Source organism: Mustela nivalis, assembly GCF_964662115.1.
Source record: "Mustela nivalis genome assembly, chromosome: 10".
NCBI lineage: Eukaryota > Metazoa > Chordata > Mammalia > Carnivora > Mustelidae > Mustela > Mustela nivalis.
This window is the reverse complement of record NC_139029.1, coordinates 34759593-34787141: the sequence shown is the minus strand read 5'-3', so window position 1 is coordinate 34787141 and position 27549 is coordinate 34759593. Positions and strand designations below refer to the sequence as shown.

The 27549-nt window shown below is 42.5% G+C and overlaps 1 protein-coding gene across 4 annotated transcripts in view; it reads left to right on the top strand.

The window, feature by feature from the left end:
- Positions 1 to 18847, top strand: part of ATPAF1 (ATP synthase mitochondrial F1 complex assembly factor 1) — a 30843-nt gene extending 11996 nt beyond the window's left edge. For 2 of the 4 annotated variants that reach the window (XM_082687399.1, XM_082687400.1), the window contains 3 exons: positions 6066 to 6161; positions 8249 to 8356; positions 16016 to 18847. In XM_082687399.1, coding sequence (XP_082543525.1) covers positions 6066 to 6161; positions 8249 to 8356; positions 16016 to 16210 — 399 coding nt within the window. In that variant the 3' untranslated portion in view covers positions 16211 to 18847. Of the gene's footprint in view, positions 1 to 877; positions 926 to 6065; positions 6162 to 8248; positions 8357 to 16015 lie in introns of all 4 variants that reach the window. The other 2 variants (XR_014299748.1, XM_082687398.1) reach the window with 2 other exon arrangements.
- Positions 18848 to 27549: the final 8702 nt, after the last annotated feature.

Below are 27549 nucleotides of genomic sequence, written 5' to 3'. Positions count from 1 at the left end.
GTCTCTGACAAGGGAGCATGGTGTAAGTTCATGTTGCTAAGCAATTTCCAAATGTGTTTTACTTCTTTTTGGTGTTTTCCAGCCACTGTTGTTCTTCCCCTTTTGTCTATAAGTGACCTATTACTGAGCTGACTTTAAAGCCTCTTCCTAGGCTTTTTCTGGCATTTTCCCTTAGCAAGTGGCATTTTCTTTATATTTTTTCCTTCTTGAAATTGCTGTCTTGGAGATAGTCAGTGGCCACTCTTGACCACTGAGGTTTGTCAGGTGCTGTTAGTTTCTTCTAGTTAACATCCTCACACTAACTTCTGCATAAGAAAGCATTTGCCATTCTGGGTTATTGGCTAGTTCTTTAATTGTTCTTCCCTGAAGAGGAAGTCGTTTAGGTTAAGTTTACATCAAGCATTGAGTTTACATGTATGAGTTTAAGATTAAGGAGGAGAACTTAGAGACAGAAAAGTAAAGCCGGGCCGTGTGGTTGCTCTGAGAGTACTGCTACCCCAGCTCTTACACACACAGATGCTTGCTCTTGAAATGTTCCATGGCTAAAAGGATCTGCACTTTTTGTGATATTTTAGATCTGCAATGCTGACTCATTGCTTGAACAGGCCTTCTTGGCTCTCCCTTAGCCTCAGTGGCCAGAAGTCTCTGGCAGAGTCTGGAGGCTTTGGAGTATCTACTTCTCACAGATAATTCTGATATTGAGCAGCCACACACCCACCCGGTTTTTCTCTCTGTCATAAGAGGGACTTATAAATGGTAGAATGTAAGAGATATTTTTAGTTGTATTTTCATCCTAGAGTTAAGTCTTGGTGAATTTAAATGTGATTGCAGCCTTACATTTTCTTGGTTTTGAATTTTATTCTTTTCTAACCTACAGAAAGAGAAGTTTGACTTGATCTGGTCCCGGGCTCAGTCCTGTCCAACAGTAAGTTTCCAGTGACCAGATGAGGATTGCTTATCAGTGCTGCCAAACAAGGATGTTTTCTGACCTACCCCTTCATAATCCATCCTGTCTCATGTGGTATAGCACTCTGTTTATTTAACAAAGATGCTCACGTGTTGACTGAACTCCATAAGTAAGATTTTAAGCTGTAAGGGATCGTGTGGGTTTGTCCCAGTAGGTGGCTCAGGCTTTTTAGCTCTCTGACACAGCGCAGCCCTTTCTGATTTGGATCTCTGTCAGTAAAAGTGAACATGGGAGGCAACACCTGAGCTCTTCGCATTTTCACCCTTCTTTAAGTTCTGTTTTACTGCCAATGCCTTTTCCTTTTTGGCCATGCTATTCTGCCTGTGTGTGTCTAAGGAATTATGATATTGTTGGAGTCATGAGCTGCCAGAAGACCCAAGGGAAAAGGAATTGGTGAGGTGGACCATCTGATTTGGTGTCAGTAATAATTTCTAGGATTTTCAGAAAGATTTTCCTAACATTGCTGAGAGAAATTAAAAAGCATCTAAGTAATTGGAGAGATGGACTGTGATGGTGGATTGGATGATTCAGTATTATCATCGTTGATCTCTAGAGTAAATATCCCAGTAAAAATCCCAGTAGGCTTTTTTTTTTTTTTTTTTTTAAGAAATTGATAGGGGTGCTTCAATAGCTCAGTTGGTTAAGCAGCTACCTTTGGCTCTGGTCATGATCCTAGAGTCTTGGGATCAAGTCCTGCATCAGGCTTCCTGCTCAGCAGAGAGTCTGTTTCTCCCTCTGCCCCTCTCCCCTCTCATGCTCTCTCTTTCTCTCTCTCTCTCAAATAAAGAAAAAAAAAAAACTTTAAAGAAATTGACAAGCCATTTTAAAAATATATACATTTGGATATCCAAAGGACCTAGATTAACGAAACAGGTTTGTTTTTGTTTTTAGTGGGCAAGAAACCAAGGTTTATTGAGTGATAGTGAAGCAAAGTTTATTGAGTGATAGTACAAAGCTCCCAAAGAGGTAGGGGACCCAAGGGAGTTGCCCCAAAATAATTTTGAAAAAAAAAAACAAAAACATAAATTAGAGGACTTACATTTCATGATTTCAAGGCTTATTATAAAGCTACAGGGGTGCCTGGGTGACTCAGTCAGTTGAGTGTCTACCTTTGGCTCAGGTCATGGTCCTGGGTCCTGGGATTGAGCTTAGCATCCGGCTCTCTGCTCAGTGGGGAGTCTGATTCTCTTACTCCCTCCCCTCTGTGCTCTCTCTCTCAAATAAAGAAATAAAATCTTTAAAAAAAATAAAGCTGCAATAATGAAGACAGTGTGATCTTGGCATAAAGATCACACTGTCTTCACCTGGACGGCTCAGTGGGTTAAGCCTCCGCCTTCGACTCAGGTCATGATCTCGGGGTCCTAGGATCAAGCCCCTTATCAGGCTCTCTGCTCAGCAGGGAGCCTGCTTCCCCCACTCTCCCTGCCTGCCTCTCTGCGTATTTGTGATCTCTGTCTGTCAAATAAATAAATGAAGTCTTGAGAAATAAAAAATTTAAAAAAGGGACGCCTGGGTGGCTCAGTTGGTTAAGCAGCTGCCTTCGGCTCAAGTCATGATCCCAGCATCCTGGGATCGAGTCCCACATCGGGCTCCTTGCTCAGCTTCTCCCTGCTTCTCCCTCTGCCTCTGCCTGCCACTCTGTCTGCCTGTGCTCACTCTCTCTGACAAATAAATAAATAAAATCTTTAAAAAAATAAATTAAAATTAAAATAAAAAATAAATAAATAAATTTTTAAAAAATGATGACCTATATAGATCAATAGAACAGAACAAAAAATCCAGAAATAGACCAACATGTGTGGTCATTTATTTGTTAATAAAGGTGCCAAGGTAATTAAATGGGGAAAGGATAATCTCTCCAGTTTGGATATCCATATGTAAAAAATGAACCTCTTGGGGCACCTGGGTGGCTCAGTCGGTTAAGCCTCTGCCTTCGGCTTGGGTCATGATCTCAGGGTCCTGGGATCGAGCCCCACGTTGGGCTCTCTGCTCGGTGGGGAGCCTGCTTCCCCCTCTCTCTCTCTACTTGTGATCTCTGTCAAATAAATAAATAAAATCTTTAAAAAAAAAAATGAACCTCTAAACTTACCTCATATTGTATCCAAAAATTAACTCAAAATAGATCATAGATATAAATGGAACTTCTACAAAATACTATCTTATGTTAGTGATCTCAGGCAAAGATTTTTTAAATATATCACAGAAAACTCAAACTATAAAAGAATTCAAAATTAGTAAATTAGATTTCATCAAAATTAAAATATTCTATTTGTATTCTTATATTTTGTTTTGTTTTTTTAAATTTATTTATTTATTTGACAGAGAGAGCGATCACAAGTAGGCAGAGAGGCAGTCAGAGAGAGAGGAGGAAATAGGCTCCCTGCTGAGCAGAGAGCTCAATGTGGGCCTCGATCCCAGGACCCTGGGATCATGACTTGAGCTGAAGGCAGAGGCTTTAACCCACTGAGCCACCCAGGCGCCCTGTATTCTTATGTTTATAGCAGCATTAGTCACAATTGTCAAAAGATGGAAGAAACCCGAGTATCCACTGATAGATGAAATAACAAAATGTGGTATATACACCCAAAAGAATGTTCAGCCTTAAAAAGGAAGGAAATTCTGACACATGCTATAGCATAGATGAACCTTGAAGACATTATACTAAGTAAAATAAGCCAGACGCAAAAGGACAAATACTGTATGATTCCACTTACGAATCTAGAATAGGTGTAGGTACCTAGAATAGTCAAACTAATGGACAGAAAGTAGAACGATAAAAAAAAAAGAAAGAAAGAAAGAAAGAAAGAAAGAAAGAAAGAAAGAAAGAAAGATGGAGGGCTGCCAGGGAATGGGGGAAATGGGAATGAGAAGTCATTGTTTAATGGGTTGGAATTTCAGTTTGGGAAGATTAAAAGTTTTGGAGATGGATGATGGTGATGTTTGCATAGCAACATGAATATACTTAATGCCACTGAATTGTACATTTACGAATAGTTAAAATGATGGGGTGCCTGGGTGGCTCAGTCATTGGGTGGCTGTCTTCGGCTCGGATCATGATCCCAGGATCCTGGGATCGAGCCCTACATTGGGCTCCCTGCTTGGTGGAAAACCTGCTTCTCCCTCTGCCCACTCCCCCTGCTTGTGTTCCCTTTCTCACTGTCTCTTTGTCAAATAAATAAAAAAAAATCTTTTAAAAAAATAGTTAAAATGATATCTTTTAATGTTATTTTATTTATTTTTATATATTTTATAAATTTTATATATTATTTATTTCATTTACCACAATAAATAAAAAATAAAATTTTCTACTTTGCAAAATACACTGTTAAGAAGACGAAAAGACAACCCACAGACTGGGAGAAGATATTTACAAGACACATATTGGCAAGTGACATGTATCTAGAATTAAAAACTCTTAAAACTTAAGATAGGCAACCCAATTAAAAAATGAGCAAAAGACTGAGACAATTTGCCAGTCAAGTGAAATGGCAGATGCTCAGTATTATTAGTCACAATGCAAATTACAAATTAAAACCACAGTGAGATACCACTAAAATGACTAGAACTAAAAAGACTGACTGTACTAAGTGTTGGTGAGGGTATGAAAGAACTGGAACTCTCATATACTGCTGATAGAATAATGTAAAACAGTATAAGCACCTTAAAAAACAGAATGACAGTTTCTTTAAAAGTTAAGCATATACCTGCCATACTACCTAGTTATTCTTCTCCCTAGATATTTCCCAAGAATTGAAAGCATATGTTCAAATAACGCAAATGTTCATAGCAGCTTTATTTTTAATAACCAAATACTAAAAGATATCTATCACAGGTATATAAAGATATTGTAGGGGGAGAGGGATTGTGTGTACATAGACCTATAAAGTGGGATAATATTCAGCTATAAGAAGAATGAACTAATGATACATGAAATACCATGGAAAGATCATGAAAAATTAAACTAAATGAAAGATACCATACCCAAAAGAAGTTTAGATTCTTTGGTTCCATTTATAGAAACTTCTAGAAAATGCACTGTGACCAGGAGCAACAGAAATCAAATCAGTTATATGTTAGCTAGGCACTGAGGTTATATCATCTAAGAAAAATAAAATAGATAAAATAAAATCTGGCCTGAGTGGTTGGCCATAAGGAGACAGCTCCATGACTAAGGCGTACTAGAGTGATTATACTTTGTTTTGTCCTGACACCATTCTCTTTACCACTCATTCTCAGTTCTAAACATTATAGCATAAAATTAATCATTCTTTGTGTTTATAGCCATGTTCCAGTATCAGCCTCAGATGATAGAATAGGAAATGATTGGGCGCCTGGGTGGCTCAGTGGGTTAAGCCTCTGCCTTCAGCTCAGGTCATGATCTCAGGGTTCTGGGATCGAGTCCCACATCGGGCTCTCTGCTCAGCGGGGAGCCTGCTTCCTCCTCTCTCTCTCTCCGCCTGCCTCTCTGCCTATTTGTGATCTCTGTCTGTCAAATAAATAAAATTTAAAAAAAAAAAAAAGAATAGGAAATGATTATAATTGGAACAAAGTTAACTCGGCAACATTAGAAAGATTAGAAATTCAAAAACTCAAGTGTTCATCTATAGAATAGATAAGTTGTGGTAAATTTCTGTAGAATTCCATACAGCAATGAAAATTAATGAATTTGAGTTGTATTCATCAACATAGATAAATCTCTAAAGTGTAATGTGGAGTGAAAAAAATCAAGTTGCAAAATGGACATATAGTTTGATAAGATTTAAGTTTTTAAACATGTAGTAGTTCTTGTATATAAATATGCATGTGTGTGTGTACATTTAAAGTATAAAAACCTGAAAGGGAATGACAGACACCAAATGCAGGATAAATGTTACTCTAGAATGGGATTAGAGTGGGTTACAGAGAAAGCTTCAGTTAGATCTCTAATGCTTTCTTTCATAGGTAGGTTGGGAAGTTTATGAGTATTTGTTAAATTGTCACATAAATTTCATAATTTTAAAAAATGTTTAAAAACCAATAGTGGAAAAATGGAATAAATGATACAGGCATTTGGATATGGAGCAAATTGATTGTGTTCATTCATCTCTCTTTCCCACAGTTTCTCTGTGCACTACCAAGAAGGGAAGGTTATGAGTTCTTTGTAGGACAATGGACAGGTACTGAACTCCACTTCACTGCACTTATAAATATTCAGGTAGGTGTCTTATGCTCATCCCCTAGAAGAAAGAAGGTTACTCCTTTGTGGGACTGTGAGCCCTTGCTGAGGCTTGAGGACACGGAGTATCTACTAACTGCCAGCAGTATTTGCTTTGGTGTTGATGAATTGTTATACTTTGTATATTGGGCTAGCTTTCTAGGCTCTACTCAATACCTAGAAATTGGAAAAGACCCCGAAACATATTCTCTGACCACATTCGGTGTCTCCTGTTTCTTCCCTCTACCTGTATAACGTTTACTGCTTGTGCCTCACTTAACAAACATGGGTGAGTTGCGATGTTTATCTTTTAACCCTAAGTTAGGCTCCATGTTTTACTTGTATTTTATTAAGGGTCAGCACTTTTTGAGATGCTAGATGCATCATTTCCATTCCAGAGATGTTTTGTTTGCTTCCTTCCTTTCTTTTTTTTCTTTGTTTTATACTCAAATATTGGATTAAGTTCAGTCCAAAGCATTTGCAGCTTTTAAAAATGAAATCATTATTTTAAATCAGATCTTAACTAGGATTGACATTCTATATTTGGAGGCCACGTTGCCAAAAAAAAAAAAAAAGTATATGTTTCAATGGCTTTGAAGGTTGGAGTTAAAGAAATGCAAAATAGAATGAGTGTTTGCTCATGATTGTATCCCATGTGATTGTATCCTAAAATTGTATTACATTTGTTTAAAAAAGGCGGGGGAGGAAAAAAAGGAAAAGGCAGAATGAGGGAGCAGTTTTTACTTGATTATTGGGTGAATTATAAAATAACATTTATTGGGCACATCCTATAATAACCAACATTTGATGTACTTACTGTGTGCCAGGTGTTTTGTATACATTATGTCATTTAATTCTCACAGATGTCCCACGAAGATAGTCACTGTTATTATTGCTATTTATAGAGAAGAGTATGGACTCAGAGAAGTTAGCCCCTAGTGTGGTAATAGGTGGCAGAGCTGGATTTGATTGATTCCATTCTGTGAGCTGAACCCTTATGCCACTTGTTAGAGACAATGCTAGGACTTAGAGGCCTGTGAGACCTCCTGAAGCTCATATAGATGACTATGGGAAGAAGATTCAGAAATGTAATTATGATCAAAGTAATCAGTATAGGGGCGCCTGGGTGGCTCAGTGGCTTAAAGCCTCTACCTTTGGCTCAGGTCATGATCTCGGTCCTGGGATCGAGCTCCATGTCAGGCTCTCTGCTCATCAGGGAGCCTACTCCCCCCTACCACCCCCGCGTCTGCCTCACTGCCTACTTGTGCGCTCTCTCTCTCTCTCTCTGTCAAATAAATAAATAAAATATTTTTTTAAAAATGATCAGTATATTTAAAGCCTATAGGGGAGAACTGAAGGATGAGCTGAACCCAAGCAATAATTAGCTAATAATTGGAAGGACTTTCGCTGAAATTTAAAGATGAAACCCAGAGATCTTTTTTTAACATACAGTTGTTTCCTCTACACTATATGAGGGCTTTAACTTTGAACCCCACCTCTCTTCCTAGTCTGGACTGAGGTGTGATAACCAGTGCCCTGTCCATTCTTCATGAAATTATGATGTTCCCATTCTTCTTTTCCCCCCATCTCCCATCTATATTATATTTTAAAACTGCACATTATAAATCTGGCCCATGTGCAAACTCTCCAGCTGTTCACTACAGCTTAAAAGAGCTCAGTCTTCAGAGCCAGCCAAGGGGAGTAGATTTCAACTGTGAAATGCACTAGTCCATAAAAGTGGCAATTACACAGGCATATTGCTTTCTTTAGAACTTGATTTGGTAGCTGCTTGTGCCATTTTGTTTTTAAATATATGGCCATGATGAAGGATTCACTGCCTACTGTAAACATTCTCTGGGAAAAAAGCCAAACCTTTTTCAATTGAAGACACAAATAACACTGTGCGAACTGTCAGTTTCACTGTGCCTTGGCAAGCCTGACCATCCCCCCACCTACTAGTCCTCTGACTCACTAGCCACCCAAGGGGCTGTTAAGAGCCCGAATTTCCTCTAGACTCTCTATTGCTCTGAAATTGCAGTTTTGTGTGGTGGTACCTTATTGAGCCTTGATAAGTGTTTCTCTTACAGACCCGAGGGGATGCTGCAACCAGCCAGCTGGTTTTATATCACTACCCTGAACTTAAGGAAGAAAAGGGCATAGTGCTGATGACAGCAGAAATGGATCCCACATTTCTGGTAAGAATTAATTTTTACCTCTTTGGATTTACCTGGTAGCCCTGAAGGTACTATTCTTCTGTCAAAGATCATGAGAGGTAAAATTCCAGAGACCTACATGTACTTATTTCTTAAGACTGACAATAATTTTGTCTTGCACGAGCTCTTCCAAGTTGAAGTTAGTACAATCACTGCAATCACTTACTCACAATTTTGAAGTCTAAAAGCTCTGAAAACAAAGTTCTCATAATTCATTTGGTTACAAGACGTTATCTGAGTTGAACTTACTTGGTAGCTAAATTTTCATTTAAACTGATAGAAGGCCACTTGTAGTCCTTATTAATCCCACTTGGTGTGGAATAGTCACGCATTTTACTAAGAAAATTTTAATGTGTTTGACCATAGGGCGTTACATAATGCACCTCTTGCCTTTCTAGAATACAGTAATTCTGACTCCAAAACACATCTGGCCTTAGGGGTTTCAAGTAAGAGACTGTGGACACACAAATGGTTTCTGAGTGTCAGGATGAGTTCAAAGTCTGGAATGGTTCTCAATCTTTTCTCTTCCTCCACACTGTTCACATGTACTATATTTAGCATACATAATGATTCCCCTTCCCCCTTTTCCCATTCCCTGGGATAGAGCATTGACCATATGTCCGTAGAGGGTGATGCCCATTGTGTTTGTTTTCTCTGTATATTCAGGGCCAGGAGTAGTTTTATGGTTGCTATACAACTGGTTTATCTAGTCCTTGCTCATTTCCATCTCATTTATCTGGCAGGACTTAAGTTCAGGATGTCGAAATAGTGAACACTGTAGTGCCTCTTCTCCCTAAGATTCTTCAGTACAATACCCACTTATTTGTCCTCTCTCTCACCAGCTACTTACAGAGAAGGAAAAATTGATGACACTCAGCTAGTATTTCACCGTAGCAATAAGCCCCAAGCCTGGGACAGAATTGGAACTCTTCTTTCCCTCATCACACTCAGCTGGAAGTCACACAAAATCCTATCCAAAAGAACGGAGGTGACATTTTTTAAAAACATTTTATTTATTTGTTTGAGAGAGAGAGAGCACAGCAAAGTAGAGACAGAGGAAGAAACGGACCACACCCCCATCCTGCTGAGCAGGAATCCCATTGTGGTGCTTGATCTCAGGACCCAGAGATCCTGACCTGAGGCAAAGGTAGATGCTCCAACAACTGAGCCACCCAGGTGCCCCTAGAGTTGCCATTGATTGAGGTAGACAAGAATGAAGTAGGAACAGATTTGGGAGAGAGATCAGGAGCTCAGTTTTGGACATGTTAAATCTAAGATAGCTATAAGATGCCCAAGTAGTAAGTACTTAGACTTATGAGCCTAGAGGTCAGGGGACAGGTCCAGACTGGAGATAGAAATAATGAGAGTTGTCGGCATACAGATTGTTATTTAAAACCATGAGACTAAATGAAATCACTGGGGAAGTAAATGAAGATGAAAAGAAAAGAGGTTTAAGAACTGAGTCTGGAGACATGAGGAAGCATTGGCAAAGAAGATTAAAAAGGAATAGTGAGATAGAAGGAAAGCTAAGATGGTAAAATGCCCTGAAAGCTAAGATAAAATGTTTCAAGGAGTTAGGAGGACTCGACTGGCCAAGTCTCACTTGCTGGTCGGGCCAATGAAATGAAGACTGAAAACTGACTAGATGTCACAATGTGGAAGTCATACCGAGCTTTTTAAGAACAGTTTCAGAGGAGTGGTAGGCCAGAAGCATCATTGGAGTACATTTAAAAGAGGTTGGGAAGAAAAATTGTAGAGTAAACATAAGTCTTCCAAGGATGTTTCTCTGAAGAGGAGAGAGTAGGAGCACTAGCTGGCGAGGGAGAAGTGGGAACAAGAATGTGTTTTGTTTTAAATATGAGAGAAAGAACATTATATTTGTATGCAGATGCAAAGATTCAGTAGAGAGGGAAATGCAGGAGAAAGACGAGAGAATTTTCGAAGTATTTTTAAGGGATTGATCTTTGCCAGAAATACAATAGGAGAGAAGCCAAAATAAGAGGACACAAATACAGTTAAATGGAGAGAGGTGGTGGTAGGTGGTATCTTATAGAAGTTCTCTCCAGATTGCTTAGTGAAAAGACTAAGACTTATCAGCAGAGAGTGAAGATGGAAGAATAGGTGTTGGATAATTGAGTGGAAAAGAAAGAGAAAGTGTGAAATTATTTTCTAGGACAGAATCAGCAAACCACAGCCTGTGGGCCAAATCCAATCCATTATCTGTTTTTAGAAGGCCCATGAGTTAAAAATGTGTTCTACATCCTTAAATGGTTGGAGGGGGAGGGGCAGAACTAAAGAAGAATAATATTTCATGGCCTGTGAAAAGTGTTTGAAATTCAAATTTCAGTGTCTATAAATAAAGTTTTATTGGAACACAATTATGCTTATTATTTACATATTACCTATGTAATATGTTAATATGTTACCATATTTACATATTACCCACACCAGAGTTAAGTAGTTGCAACAAAGACTTTAGGGCCAGCAGAACCTAAAATATTAACTGGCTATCCCTTTACAGAAATTGTCGACATGTGGTCTAGAAAAATGGAAGAGAGAATGGCTGTGTGGGTACAGGCGTAGAGAGAGGAGGGGGCTGAGATTTGTGTTTACCTGGAGTTATGGTTCAGCCAAGTGGTCTAATGAAGTAAGTAGGGAACAGAAAGTTAAAGGTGAGTGCAAAAGAATGATGATAATTATTGACCATGGAATGCAGGCTGAATAAAGAGGAAAGTGAAACATAAAGAAAGTTAGAGACCGTAAGAATTGTGAGTCCTGGTGGAGTTAAAGGATTTTTGAAGTTGGGAGTGAGTTTAAAAGATAGGAAATAGCTGGGGTGCCTGGGTGGCTCAGTCAAGTTAAGTGTTTTGATCTCAAGGTCATGATCTCAGGGTCTTGAATTCAAGTTCCTATAATTAATTTATTAGGAAATAGTAGTAGACTGAGTGTGGCTGTTTCAAATTGAGATTGGAGGGAATATAGTTACCAATAAAGATAAGGTTTAATATTTTCCTTAAATATTAAGGAAGGATGGAGTGACACAGAGGCTTTGGTTTCTGTTCTTCAGCAAAGCCCACCATCTAACCATAATGAAAGTGGACCCTGGAGGTGACAGGAGGTCCTTCTATTATGGCATTTTTACCACCTTACTCTGGTGGTCTTACACTGCTGCACAGGCCTCATCAACATGAAAATTTTCTTCTTGCCCTTATAATACTGGGCAACATATCAAACAACGTACATTTGCCTCATAGAAATCAATTTAACTGTGACTTTCTTATGCCGTACAGAACTAGACATGTTAGAATTTATTGTAGGGGTATGCAATTCAGAGATGGGAAACTTAGAAATGTAACATATTATCCTTTGCTACTCGTGCATGAATTTGCACTTTGGCATAGTACTTCCAAACACAGTAAAGCAAATGAATAGAAATATACAGAAACTAGAGGTAACTTCTGCACTAATAACTTTAATGCTGAAATTTAGGAGAATATTTGAAAACCTTATTTGATTCCACCTCTGTGTTAATAGATGATTTCACTGGAGTGCGGCCAGTGCTCGGATAGAGTGCTAGGATGCTTGTGCAGGGGCTCTTCTGGCCCAGAAGGAGGAAAAAGAGAAGTCCTAGAGATGACACCTGGACTGAATCTCAAACATGAGCAGGAGTCTAACCAGATAAAGAAAGTGGGGAGGGGAAGAGGAATGTTCCAGATAGAGGGAATCACATAAGTACATGCTAGGACACATAAAATGACTTGAGGTATTACAAACAGTTTGCTCTCATTAATATATTAAAAAGAAGATATGGTGGGTTGTGTTTAGAGGTTTGGCTCTATCCTGAGGACATGAAAGTGTCATGAAAGGGTTTTGAACAGGGAGTGACTGGTAAAGAGTAGGACTTCAAAACTATAAGTCTTAATTATTTACTTCCTAAATATTTTTTAGTTCTAACCTGATCATTGTGATCATTTAGGAGACAGTTGCAGTAGTATGAGCAAGAGATAGTGAAGACCTGAAGTAGAATAGTAAAGATGATGGAGAGAGAATGACCGCAGAAATACTAGGGGGGTGCCTGGGTGGCTCAGTGGGTTAAAGCCACTGCCTTCAGCTCAGGTCATGATCCTGGGGTCCTGGGATCGAGCTCTGAATCAGGCTCTCTGCTCAGCGGGAAGCCTGCTTCCTCTCCTCTCTCTGCCTGCCTCTCTGCCTACTTGTGTTCTCTGTCTGTCAAATAAATAAATAAAATATTTTAAAAAATATATTAGGGAATAAAATGGGCAGGACTTGGTAAGGTGATGGTATCTCTGAAGATTGAAAGAAAGGGAGGAATCAAGTTTTTTCGTATATCTCCTTTTTGACCAATATAGGAATTAAATGTTTGTCTTCTCAGGTCCTAGAAAGGGAGAAGACTACTGCTTCATGTTGAGAACTAAGGCAGTGGGGAGGGGGCGTTCCATAACCCCCCTTGAGAGACAAATACACGTCTCCTTACCCACCATACTAGTGGTCTTTAAACTAGTTGTCAGAACCCTTTATCCTAACAAAATCTTTTTTTTTTTTTTAAGATTTTATTTATTTATTTATTTGATAGAGACATACAGTGAGAGAGGGAACACAAGCAGGGGGAGTGCGGGAGGGAGAAGCAGGCCTCCCACTGAGCAGGGAGCCCGATGCGGCGCTCGATCCAGGACCCCGGGATAATGACCTGAGCCAAAGGCAGACACTTAAGAACTGAGCCAGGTGCCCCCCAAATCTTATTTTTTTAAGAATTTATTTATTTGAGGGGCGCCTGGGTGGCTCAGTGGGTTAAGCCGCTGCCTTCGGCTCAGGTCATGATCTCAGGGTCCTGGGATCGAGTCCCGCATCGGGCTCTCTGCTCAGCAGGGGCCTGCTTCCTTCCCTTCCCCTCTCTCTGCCTGCCTCTCTACCTACTGTGATCTCTCTCTGTCAAATAAATAAATAAAATCTTTAAAAAAAAAAGAATTTATTTATTTGAGAGAGAGAAAGACCACAAAAGCAACAGAGGTGCAGCAGAAGGAGGCGGGGGAGGGAAAGACTCTCAGCAGAGGGAAAGAGTCTGCTGATGTGGGGCTCGATCTCATGACCCTGAGATCATGACCTGAGCCAAAATCAAGAGTCAGATGTTTAACCAGCTCAGCCACCGGTATCTCCAAACAAGATCTTATTATGTGAAATCTCTGATACAACATCTAAAACAGGGGCGCTTGGGTGGCTCAGTAGGTTAAGTGTCTGCCTTTGGTTCAGTTCATGATCCCAGAGTCCTGGAATCAAGCTCCATGTCAGGCTCTCTGCTCAGTGGAAGAAGCTACTTCTGTCTCTCCGTCTGCCCCTCCCCTGCTGGTGCTGTCTCTCTCTCTCTCTCTCTTTCTCAATTGCTCTCATTCTATATCAGATAAATTTAAAAAAAAAACAAAACTGCTATAACAGAGGTGAAGGGACCTGAGACACCTCCACAGAGCCCCTACAACTCTGCAGTTTGAACAGCACTGTTCTAGAATGAATACAGCTGAAACGACCCCTACCTCCACTGGCCTGAGCCTCAAATTAAATCAGTTATTTAACTGTAGGGACCCCTACAGTTCATGGGCCCAGAAAGTAGTGGTATCTGCCTCCAACTATAGCAATGCACTTGCTTTAGAAATGGTTTCCTCTTGGGGCACCTGGGTGGCTCAGTGGGTTTTAAGCCTCTGCCTTCAGCTCAGGTCATGATCCCAGGGTCCTGGGATTGAGCCCCACATCAGGCTTTCTGCTCAGCAGGGAGCCTGTTTCCTCCTCTCTTGCTCTGCCTGCCTCTCTGCCTACTTGTGAATTCTGTCTGTCAAATAAATAAAGTCTTTAAGAAAAAGAAAAAGAAATGGTTTCCTCTTGAGGCATGTTTGAGTATAGGAAAGGTAAAATTGATCAAGTGGAGTTACCAATCTTGATCAGTCTTAATTATCTTGCCACACCATGATCAGGATGATCAGGATGAAGGAGAGGGAGTACCAGTCTAGTAGTCCCGTGGTTTGCCACTTGCTAGCCGTATGCAGTTTGCCACTCACTAGCCGTATGACCTTGGACCCATCCCTGAACCACTTCTCCTTTGGATTGCTGGCCTATTAAATGAAGACTGGGTGATCTCTGAGGCCCCTTCTAGTTCTAAAATTCTATTAATTTGAAATAGCCAGCGTTTTAGAAAAAGGCTTTTGATTAAAAATCCAGTCTCAGAGATTAGTCCCTGCCAGTAAGAAATGACCTGAAAGCCCTGTGGGAGGGAGTGGAGGTAAAGGAGCCTTTGGTATTTATAAATCCATTTTCATCATTCTGTAGCTAGACATAGCACACTTTTGATAGTTAGTTTTAGTGGGAATTTTCCAGTATTTGGGGGGGTTGAGCTTTAGCCATACAAACACAGTGATAATGAGTAAGTGCCTCTGACCAGCTGGGACCAGGGAAATGTATGGGAAGCAAAAGTAATAATAGTTTGATGACATTGTTTTGTAAGGTGTTGAGAGTAGACCCCACCTCTGTTACACAGAGTGCACCATTTCTCTGCCACTGAGCTTTAGAGAAGGCAGACTCTTCTCTTCCCCGGAGCTTTGCTGATACAGTAGTAAGAAGTAGCTGCAGAACAGATTACTGCTCAATTTAGTGGCTTAAAAAAAAACAAAACAGAAAAATTTATTACCTCCCAGTTTCTGTGGGTCAGGAATTCAGGAGCAGCAGAGATGGGTGTCTCTGGTGTGGAGTCTCTCATGAAGTTGCTGCCAAGATGTTGGCTCAGGCCGTAATCCTCTGAAGAAGGTTGACTGGGCTCAAGGATCCACTTCCAAGCCCACTCATGAGGCTGTTGGCAAGAAGTCTCATTTCCTTGTCACATCGGCTTCTTCGCAGGGCTGCTTGAATATCCTCATGACTTTGATAGCTGACTTTCCCCAGAGCAAGTAATTTAAGAGAGGTGGCAAAACACAAGCTACAGTGTCTTCTGTGACTTAGTAGCAGAAGTCATTTTCCCACCATTTGGAAGAAGGAAGACAGTAAGTACAGCCTACACTCAAGGAAAGGGAAACTAGGCTCCCTCAAAGAGAAGTGTCAGAATTTGTGGACAAATTGTAGAAGTGCACAGCTGGCTTTGGCACTAGTTTTCCAGCTGAGGTGGTATCAGGAACAGGCTTTACTCAAAAGTTTGCCTGGTTAGTTAACAACTTAGTACTGACTCATAAACTGGTTCTGAAGCTAAGTAACTATTGCTCTTCCCTGTCCTCCCCCGCGAAAATACACAACAGTTTTTAAGGAACTGAATGAAGAGGGAAATTTCAGACGTGTGAGTTAGTGTATTCAGCAAACATTGACTAGCTATGACCATGTGCAGGGATGGAAAGCAAGCATATACTTTGAGGGACTCATACTACGAAAGATGGACAAAAAAGCGAAAGAGAAAAGGACAGTTACAATATTGTATGATACATGTAGTGGCATAGACAAGGGGCACCTTACCAAGACTTGGATGTCAGGGAGTCAGAGAAGCTTTCTGGAAACAGTAACTCTCAGGTAAGGCCCTCTACTTGCCACAGGACTCAGACACAGAAGTTTATGGCCCTTTGTAGGGAACGACCTCACTGTTCTTTTACCTTACAGAATGTTGCTGAGGCACAGTGCATTGCCAACCAAGTTCAGCTCTTCTATGCCACCGACCGGAAGGAGACCTACGGGTTAGTGGAGACCTTTAACTTCAGACCAAATGAGTTCAAGTACATGTCTGTCATTGCTGAATTGGAGCAGAGTGGACTTGGAGCAGAACTGAAATGTGCCCAGAACCAGAATAAGACTTAGAGCTATGAGGGCTGGCTTACAGAGTCTGCTTAGCCCTGATAGTTTTCTGCAGCCTACCTGGCCCCTTGAACTTTTGGGAGCTTAGCAGCTATAAGGAGCAATCTCTGATGGGTTGCCTTGTATGCTTATCACAAGAAATAATCGTGGAGGTGAGCCCTATTACTTGATATTCTGGAATAAATGTACCCAAACATTCTGATAATTATATCCCAGGATACTTAAGCCTTCCTTTTTAAGTGTTTGAGGTCATAACCAGAGAGAGCTAAGGATCCACAGGATGGTGACTTTACACAGTATAATTGTGCTGAGTATCCCTTTGACCTCATAGCTCCCAAATGATTAGTTCTTCATATTTATAAATTTGTGGCAGGATAGTAAGCTTGAAGACCTGCTATAATTTGATGTGGGCTTTGCATACTCTTCCTGTGTGCCCCTTGGCTGGCCAAAGGTATAGCCCAAATATCCTGTTTAGACTCTAGAATGACCAGATATTGCCATCAGGATTCAGACTTCATCTAGATGTCTCCAGAGTTGCCTTTCATGGAGCTGGTTTGGAGGGTCAGTAGATTTCAGGTATAGTGAAACACACAAGTACAGTGCCTGCGCATTTCTAAACCATAGTTTGTTATACCTGCTCCTCTAACTTTGCCTATTAGAAGCTGTGTATCTGGAGAGGGTGAATCAGCGCAGTGTAAATAAATCAACACTTTTGAAAGGAGAGGAACCATCCCGATTTGCATGTTGTGTTTTATTTAATGTGTTTTAAACAACTCTAAGCCATGCCAGTACTATATGAAAAAGTAAGTGGAAGCAAATGTCCCCATATTGGGTATGGGGAAAATGTAGCAATAAAATAAAGTCTGGCTTACAGTCTTTTTACACCAAACAGTGAGATCTAACCTATGTGCTATCTTTGGTGTCAGTGTAAATCTCATCTTTGGACTCAGCAGTTGCTTGAAATGCAAAAAATAAGAAAGGTATTTTCCAGCACTGGAAACTCACATTTGGTTTGTAGTGTCACTGCTGTGGCTCCAGGCTCAGCACTAGAAGAAGGCAGTGGTTACACACCAGCCTTCTGAATCTGAGGTCCCGGGGCCCCCAGTATTGTTGTCAACGCCCTTTACTATGTGTCTCCTTTTCTTGACCTGGTGTGCCCCACTTTGCTGCTCCTGCCCGAGGTCTGCTTGTGTGACCCCGAATTGGTAAGTGGGAAGGTAACCAGTACTTGCAGCCTGTGTGTTTGTGTATTTTCTTTATTACAGAAGTTTGCTTATAGGTTGGACCTGTCCCCAAGCTCTTTAGATGGGCTTGGACTTTGCATTATTTTCTGAGCTGTGTTTATTTTGTCATACTTCTGAGTCTGCATAGAAAGAGATATTGTTTGTTTAACCTGGAATTGCTGCTACCCTTTCACAGTTTCTCTAAAGGCTGAACTGTTCCTAATGCAAATTCTGCCTGCCTCTATCTAAAGGCTGAACTGTTCCTAATGCAAATTCTGGACCTGCCTCTAGTTCTGACAGTTCATTTTTTGAGTCTGGATGTTTTGATCTTTGACATTGGGTGGAGTTGCCTTTGTGGGTATGTGGTTATGTTTGCCTTTCCCTTCAGATAGACCCAGTTCTTGGCCATAGTACATTTTATAACATCTCCACCAGAGGTGGAAAAGAGATAAGAATTGGCTGCTCATTCCTCCCAGCTTTGCCCTAGATCCCCACTTGCCAGAAAGGGATATATACATGGACAGTTACATTGGACATGATCAAAATGCCATCTGGCTATTCTCTATATTTACGTGGTGCAATCTAACAAAGAACAAAAGAAAATTGTTAACAGTCAGTAAATTGTACCCAGGTGCAACATGATATAGAAAGTGGACAAGCTTGAGTTAAATGAATCTGGGTTCAGATGTCAGTGTTGGGTTTCATTGGCTGTATGCTGTTGAACAAATTACTTAAACCCTCTGATTCTGTTTCTCTATCTATAAAATGTATAATATCTACCTCATAGGATTATTGTGAGAATTAAATAGGCTTATACATACACTAAGGTAGAGCTTAATAAATGTAAACACCCTTCTTTTTTTCTAATCCCCCTCCTCTCTTTAAAGACCAACACAAATTAGCATTTCAAACATGCAGATCATTCTTCATTGCCATGGCAAGAGCAAACCTTATCTCACAAGTTCTCAAACTTTAAATTGCAGTAGAATTACCTCGAGCACTTTAAAATGCATATTCTCCTGTCCCTCAACCTACTGGATCATAATCTTTGCCAGAGGTGCTGGGAATCTGCATTTAATATGTGCTCCAGATGATTCAAGTGTGGGTCATTCACCAGTCACAGGTTGAGAACCATTGCCTTGTCTGTTCGTCACGAAAAATCTCCCATTAGCCAGATCTTTCTTTCCTGTGGACATTAGACTTACGATTGGTTCCTTTGCTCTTGCCCCCCATAGTGTTCTCCCTTTCCATACTTTCCAGTATAAGTATGTATGTATGTATCTTTTTCCCCCACTAGACTGTGAGCTCCTTGAGAGCCAGGGTTTATCTCCATTCCCAGTGCCAAGGACATGGCCTGGAACATAGAAGATACTCAGTTGTTTGTTGAGTAAATAAATGACATGGATTTTAGCCAAAACATTATCTTGTTATGTATATGTATATGTACCTACATTTAAATACTCTGAATTTAAGAGAATCCCTCAAGACGCATAGATTGGGACTTACTAAGTAGTAATGTTTGCAAGCCAAGATGCCAGCTTATACACTGTCTGTGTATTTTCACCAATTCCCTGGCATGACCTTGGCAGGCTGTGGGCTCAGGGCAGTTCAGCAGTCCCTTACAGAGCACTTGCTCCAGCTGCTGTGTTAGGTGCTGACACGGGGAGATGGAGAAGATGATCCCTGCTCTCCAGGTCTGTTCCGGCCACTGCCTATGTCTCTCTTCCCTCAGGCCTCAGGTCTGGCACTTGGCCATAGTTTGCCTGGTCCCGTTCTCAGGATGTTTATGCTGCTGCTTCTTTCCTCAAACAGTTTGGAAGCAGGAACTACATGTTCTGGGTTTTTTTGCAGTCTCCACAATGCTGATCTCTTATTCGGTCTCAGAGAAGAGGTATAAATGCCCACCCCCGGCCATTTGATTTAGCATTGATTCAGCAGTTATTAATATTTATTGAGCACCTATTCTGTGCCAAGCATGGTTATAGGAAACTGGTGACTGCAGCAACAAATAGGACAAATAAGGCCCCTATTTTCACGGAACTTGTATCCCTTGTGGAGAAGACAAATGAATAAACCAATAAGATTATTTCAAATAATGGGCGCCTGGGTGGCTCAGTGGGTTAAGCCGCTGCCTTCGGCTCAGGTCATGATCTCAGGGTCCTGGGATCGAGTCCCGCATCGGGCTCCCTGCTCAGCGGGGAGCCTGCTTCCTCCTCTCTCTCTCTCTGCCTGCCTCTCTGCCTACTTGTGATTTCTCTCTGTCAAATAAATAAATAAAATCTTTAAAAAATAAAAAAAAATTTAAAAAAAAAGATTATTTCAAATACTGGCAGTGCTATGAAAATAAAAAAATAGTGTGCTAGAATGTGGAGTGGAAGCAATAACTTAGTGGTCAGGAGAGTGGTGTCTGCAGAGATGAGAGAAAGTGCCAGGTAGAAAGAACAGCAAGTGCTGAGGCTTTTGCAGCAGGGCCTGGCTAAGCATGAGTGTTTCTGGGCTCAGATTTCAAGGTTCCTTCCTTTCCCTGGAGGAGCTCACAGTTCAACGGGCAAGACACTGACATGAATAATTACAGTATAAGGCAGTGGACCAGTGCCGTCTCAGAAGAGGGGCAAAGAGGACTCAAGAACGCTACTGGGTGCTATGGGAAGATGCATGTCTTCCCAGACCATAGCACCCACCATGAAGTGCTTATGGTTCTGAAAGAGAGTAACAGGTAGATGATATCAAAGTTTCAAAGACTATATGCTCCATGCAAAGAGGTCCAGTGAGTTCAGAGCTGGCCTTGTAGTCTAAACCCATTAACAATAATCACTAGCACTGTTTATCGGAAACTCACCAAGTGCCAGGCACTGTGTAAGCCCTTTGCATGAGTTAGATCTGCCCTTCTCACAAGCCTGTGAGATCAGTAGAACCTGCTGGTTGGTGAGATGCATGGCTGCTCTCTGTGCACCAGCCCTGCCCTCCTCTACTTCTAGCTCAGAGAAGACGGTAGTTAGTTATCCCTAAGCCTAGCCCCAGCAGCCAGCTCAGGCCTTGAGAAGTCATGGGGGTTCTTGAATCAGCCCTTGCTCTGACACACAGGTTTGCCGGTTTTTCCTGCTGTTAACTAAAGAACAAAATGCATGTGTTAGACATTCCTGATTTCTCCAAACCTTATTTCCAAAGGCATCGTGTCCTAACCAAGGAGAACTTGTTTGGGGTTGTTTTGTGCTGCCATTAGCACTTTGATCTTGGCAGTTCTCCTAATGTGGCAGGTTGGTGGCAGCATTTTTATCCCTGTTCTGCTGAAGGAGAGACTTGGTACACAAAAAGGGAAGAGATGACTGAAAGGTCACTGCTTGCATCAGGAGCCAAGCCAGGAATAGAAGGCGACTGTCCATGCTCCAGGCTTAATGGTGTCATTTGTAATATCCAGTGAGCCAACTCATCTCTCAATTGCGCAGGACCATCTCTGAGTTCTGTGGACCTCAGGAGCTGGAAGCTATGAGAAAAATTGGTTCAAAACATTATGAATCTTCCCAGGCTCCCCCAAGCTCTCAGAACCAAGTCCCTTTCCATCAGCTCCCAGGACACAGGAACTTCAAGATCTGGTCAGCTTCTCTAGGCCCCTCTCGGGCTGGGCCCCCACGTACTCCCTTAGCTCCAGTCATTCTGGATGAGCGGCAGTTCCCAAAATACCCTGTGCTCTTCTCACCTTTGTGCTGGTCTTTTAGGATGTGTCTGCCTGCCTCAAATGCCATTCCCTCTTCATCAGGTTAATTCTTACATGCCTTTCAAAGCTCCCTGGAAGCATCCAGAGCCGACCTGACACCTGCCTTCCTCCCTGCTGCCCTCTGTGCCTCCTCCTTGCTTCCCAGCACATCACATGGTCTTTGTGCCTCCCCAGCATTTCATGCTTGGTGTTTACAAGGCTGTTGCTCCCATAGATTGGACACTTTTTGGAGACAGGGATCATATCTTACTGGACATTATCTTCCCGGGGTCCAGTGTGAAGCTTACACAGAGAGGTAAGATACCCAGTGAATGTGGATTAAATTTGTCTTAGATGACTACTCACCTCAGGCCATCTGCATCCATAAACATCCCCACACCATGAGATCCAGCCTTAGCAAAACATACTGTGATTATGTCCCAGCCCAGGTAGTGGGCATTTTGCTTGCTCTTATTACGGAGGCTGCACATAGAAAACAACCATGGGGCCATCAGAGAAGGCAACCAGGTTCAGGGTCTATAAGCAGGAGAAACTGAGAGACAATGTCCAAACTTTTGGAGCAAGGTAATTATTTTAAAGCATGTTCAAGCTCCTATCTTGGCTTACTAAATCTTAATGGTACAGAAGACTTAGAGAGCTAGTTTGCAACACTGCTTCAGGGAATGCCAACAGTTCCTTAGAGATGGGGCTTCCAGAAGCCTGGTCCTTATTACCCCTAACTCAACCAGAGAAGCAGTGTTTTATTTGCTGGGCTTCCCCTAAGCTGTCATTTGAAGAAACAATTTCTCCAAGAAAGACTGAAAAACCGTGGTCTAGTTAAACCTCCCACCATGACAGCAGCCCTCTCTACAATATCCCCTAGCCACCAGGCAACTATTTGGGAACTTCCAAATAGCAGGAGCTGTTCACCTGCTAGCTGGTTTGAGTCCTGCTGAGATAGCTCTGAGTGATGACAAGTTCTTCCCCGCCCTGCACTGAGACCTAGCCACCCCTCACTCCTCATCTCTCTGGCTTCATTCTGCCCACCATAGCTGGAGGCCCCCAAAAAAGTCTGTTCACTTTTCTACCTCACAGCCTGTCCCGCTGACATATAGCAACAGCTCTCAAGTTGCCTTGAAGTCTTTGCAGCAGATTAAACCACCTTCTGTCTTTCCTTATATGACTCAAAACCCCAGCCCCTGCTTATGCAAAGTCAGACCCACCAGTGTCTGCCTCACACTGGGGCCTGGAGCTGAGCCTAAGATGACCTTGTAGGGTAACAGAGTGGATTTAGGGTGGCAGTCCTTTGGAGTGGCCACAGCCCACCTGACAGTCATCTCCCACATTGCTGCCACTCACCAAGGTCACCTTTCTGACCCCTCCACCTTGTCCTTTTCTCACTTTTATCCCGATTCCCACCCTCCACTATCTCCCCACGATCTGCTGTCAAACATGGCTTTTCCCATCTGGAACTCTGGACTTCAAGGCTTCTATACATATCCCTATTTCTCATCTGGCTGGTTGCAGGCCAGTGTTCCCAAAACATCTTGACTTGAATCTTGACTCTCTTGCCCAGCACCTGTGTCCCTCTTAACTTGTGGTACTCACTTTTGCTTGGTCTTCTACCTCTGCCATGGCAGTGATCAGGTGTACTCTCAAGTGTTTCACTTAACCTCCCCCCGCCAATAAAATTCTCACTTTGGTTTGCAATATCACCACTGGGTCATTTTTCGCTTTTGGTCCACTGTGAGCCCCACATCACTTTTGCTTTTGCTATTATTCCTACATTTACTGGGTGGCATGAATTCCTATCTTGCATTCATATTTCTTTTTTTTTTTTTTAAAGATTTTATTTATTTATTTGACAGAGAGAGATCACAAGTAGGCATGGAGGCAGGCAGAGAGAGAGAGAGGAGGAAGCAGGCTCCCCGCTGAGCAGAGAGCCCGATGCGGGACTTGATCCCAGGACCCTGAGATCATGACCTGAGCCGAAGGCAGCGGCTCAACCCACTGAGCCACCCAGGCGCCCCTTGCATTCATATTTCTTCAACCCACATTTATTCTCCCATGTTGACCTCCCTCTGGCATGGTGGGAAGTAGCTGACAGATCTTATATTTTGCAGGGAAAGAGAGGGAGCAGAGAGGGCTTTTGCTGAGCCTCGCTTGGTACACGACTCCCAGGAGACTCTTGAGATGTTTGCTTCCACTACTTAAGTTTCTTCCATTTGATCTTTTTCAACAATACTATCAGGGTAATATTACTCCCATTTTACAAATGAGGACATTGAGAAGACAGCATCAGAGACCCAAAGAGTAAGGTATAAATTAGAATCCCAGGTCTGCCTTTGGATAAGTTACCCAGTCTCTCTGAGCCTTTGTGTTCTCATCTGTAAATTAAAAAAAAAAAAAAAAAAAAAGTCCTATCTCAAAAGAAAGGATTAAATGATATGGCATATATTCAGCATTTAGCACTATACTTCACACATTATAAAAGTGCAACATAGTAGCTGCTAGATTAAGTACTTGATATTTTTAAAGCACACATCTCCTATAGTGAAGAGATAGGATCTGCTTTTGGAACATAGATCTACTTCTAGAACATGTACCTACTTCTAAATACAAGTTTCCTTTGTACTATTCTTCCTGCACTATGTTGTCATTTCTAGAAATTCTCTTCCACAGATATGAAGAGGCTTGAGCAACAGTTAGCATGACAGAGAGCATGGCAGGAGGCATTTGGGGATCTCAAGACTGGATTCACAAACTGGCAGGTGGGAGCAAGGAGGGGAAGGCTGGGTTAAGCCCAGTCCAGAGCACACGGGTTAGAATGAGCACTATTTATTTTCTTCTGATCACCAGCTGGGTGGACCCAGTGCCCATATCTAGAATAGGGTCAGGAACCAGGTGACTCTTGGAGTTTGGGGCCAAGGTACACCCCATCCCAGTTCTGGGATCATGACCTGAACCGAAGGCAGACGCTTAACTGACTGAGCCACCCATGTGTCCCAATGGTGGATGGCTTACCTGAGACCAGGTTCCTCCAGATTACAGACCTTTATTTTCTTAGCATTAGGTGTAACAGTTTAAAGGTTAAAGAGACCAAAACCCGTAATTTTCCCACCTGGTTGAGCATCAAAAACACCTGAAGAACTTGTCAAAGATGTTTATTCTTAGGCCCCACCATGAAAATATGGATTCTTCTGGTCTGGGGTGAAGCCTGGGAAAAGATTCATTTAAAAAAAAAAAAAAATTTTTCCCGGTAATTCTGAGGCTTGGTCTGGTTTGGGAACTCCTGCAATAAGTTAGTAATTTTTTTCCCTGAAGAAGTCCCCAGACCAGGCGAAATGATTTTCCCAGTGTCACACAGTATGTCAGTAGCAACATTCCTTCTCTCTCCTTGTTGCAAATTTTCTCTCCACTTTGGTTCTAGGCAGCCCACCTATAAAATATCTGAGAAACAAGGGTTTGTTTATTGTCTGCCTTTATGCAGTATTTCTGGGATGAGACTAGCTCTTCCTAGCATGTCCCAGGTAAGGACTGTGAAGGATAACAGAGAAAAGCAGAGGCCTTCCCAGACTCTCGGAGTCCACACTGCTTCCCTGTCTGATTGTAAGAGCTAAGAATTCCCCAGTTTATCATGCCTGGAGCCAAATGCTGGATTATCTGTGCCCAGCCCCTGTAGCTACACAGAGAATTGTATGTTGCCTGCGCAGGCCAAAGCTCTCCATCCATCCTGTACACATTTGCTCTTGCCTGTGGTGAGGAAGCAGAGGCAGATGATGTATGGAAGCTGGGCAGGCATGGGGGATGGATGGGAACTCAGCTGTGGAGCTTGGCGGAGAGACTCACACCCCATTGGAGCTGGGATTGATTAACTGGAACTTTCTCGCCCTTCTCGGTTTATCTCAGGCCAGCAGCCTGCTCTGGGTCCTCTGATCATCCCTGTGGAGAGGGAATTGCTGTCAAGGTCAGGGAAGCTGGGTATCTCAGTGATGGTCTACCATGTACCTTCTTCCCAGAGGCAGAGACCCTCCACTCTAGAAACCAAGGGACCCTCAGATAGCTTTCTGTTCCTGAACCCCTTCTCTCTGTGTTTGGTTTCCTTCTTGTGTCTTTCTCCTTTTCTACCTGCAGCTCACCCTGACAGCTTTCTTTCTTGGATGCCATCTGTAGAATGTATGGAATATGACCTGTACTAGCAGATTTTGCAAGGGTATCAAAAGATTGAGCGAGAACTCTAAGGTGGTGTCAGGGTTACTGAGGATGGAGGGTGAACTTAATGCTGTTAACTGCTTCGACATGGATCCAGGTACAGGTGTTTGTGTTATCATCTATTTTCCCAGGAGACCATTTTTAGAAAAGTGTGTAGCCCCCCTTTCAAGCTGATTGGTTCTCCTTTCCCTGACTTAGCAGGTGGGTCATATGAGATAGCTGTTAAACTGTGCATCTGCTAAGTGCTCAGTGTGGGGTGGGGCATGGGGGGAGGGAAGAGGGGGATGAGGGTGGACCCGTGACTGGAGTTCAGAGGCCTCGGTTTGAGTTCACCTTTTGGAGCCAGTCCTAGCCTCCTGGGGTTGTTATAGGACTCAGAAGTGACCAGAGTGGTGAGAGCACTTTGTAAACCAAAACGTACCTTACAACTGTCAGTAGTTGCTACAGGACCCAGGGGAGGAGGTAAAATAAGTAACAGCCCACTTTTCAGGATTTCCTGTCCAAAAGGAGAAGACGGTCTCATGGGCCTCACCAGGGAGCGGATCTGCAGAGCACTAAGAACTTTCTGTGCCAAGGGCTCCCCCATGAGGAGGATTGGTTCCAGGCAGCTGGTGTGTGGAAGGAGACTCCGCTGGAAGAGAAGAGCACACCCTGATCTCCCTTTGCCTTGGGCAAAGCAGCACTCCTCCAGTTGCTTCTTGAAAAGCCCTAAACACAACACCGCGCCAACTCACACCCCGCCCCGCTGAGCTGGAGGACAACTGCGGGAAGTCACAAGCCCTGCTGGCGGGGAACTCAGGCTGCACAGAGGCGGTTCCCACCTACTGCCTGACCACTTGGCTTTCTGGCTGGGAGGGGCTGCAGTGTTCCCTCCTCCTGGGAAATGAAGCCAAGATGGGGACCTCTGGGTTCTCCCAAAGAGAACTATAAGGCAAGAATGCGGGGTGTCATCCTAACATGTCCAGTGCCTTCTTTCCTCCTTGGTATAACTTCTTTTTCTCTTGTCCACGCCTCCGTCCCTCCCTGTAGAGGGAAGGACAATTTAACAGCTCTAGAGAGACAAACCTCCCTCCCTTCCAGGGTCAATGAGGAGAAGGAATAAGAAAATGCATCTCAAGCACAGATATATAAAAGGCTTTTATTGTCCTTATTTATCTTTGGGCCATCCCTTTCATTCCCTGTGCCTCATTTCCCCCCATTTATTCTGAGGAAGTTAAACAAAGTGATGATAGTCACTGGATCCTTCCCCTTTAAGAGTCAACCCTTTTATGACCTATTGCATGTAATGATCTTCTGTAGCCGCAGGTGTTTTGTTTTGTTTTGTTTTGTTTTGTTTCAAAGTAAGCTCTATACCTAGAGTAGGGCTTGAACTCTCCACCCTGAGATCAAGAGTCACATGCTCTACTGAGCCAGCCAGATGCCCCAGTGCAGCCTCAGTTTTATGAGCTGTGAAGTAGGATACCTGGGCCTAGTAGAAAATCCTTAGAAGACTGAGGCTTTTATCATCACCCACAAAGCAAGACAAGGTCTGCGTGAGGGCCACATACAGTGCCTGCATCTAGTGACCCTGCAGTAAATACCTACAGGATGAAGGAGTAAATGAACAAATGAACCAGACAGGCATACTGTTATAACTCTACACACTGTCTCCACAAGATGTTGAAGCTATACTTATTTACTACCATTATTACTAGAAGACATCACCCTACCCTCTGAGAGGCCCTCCAGCTTTGCTCCCCCACCCCCGCCAGAGATGATACAGGGAACAGGAAGAGGTGGTCTTACTCTGTTTGGGCTGCTATAACAGAATGCCGCAGACTGCGTGGCGACAGCCAAGTATTTTTCACAGTTGTGGAGTCTGGGCAGTCAAAGTCAAGATGTCCATGGTTTCAGTGTCTGGTGAGGACCTGCTTCCTATCTCACAGATGGCCATTTTTTTGCTGTATCTGCACATGGTAGAAGAGGCAAGGGTATTCTGTAGGGTCTCTTTCGTAAGGTCACTAATCTCATTCCTGAGGGCACCATCCTCATGGCCTCATGGCCTCCTAAAGGCCCCACCTCCAAATACCATCATACTGGGGATTAGGTTTCAACATATGAATTTGCAGGGGAGGGATATAAGCATTCAGTCTCTAGCAGATGTTCTCAAACCTCAGTCTTCTGAATGAACATCACTGGAGAGCTTGCTAAGTAGCGGATTCCAGGACCCATCC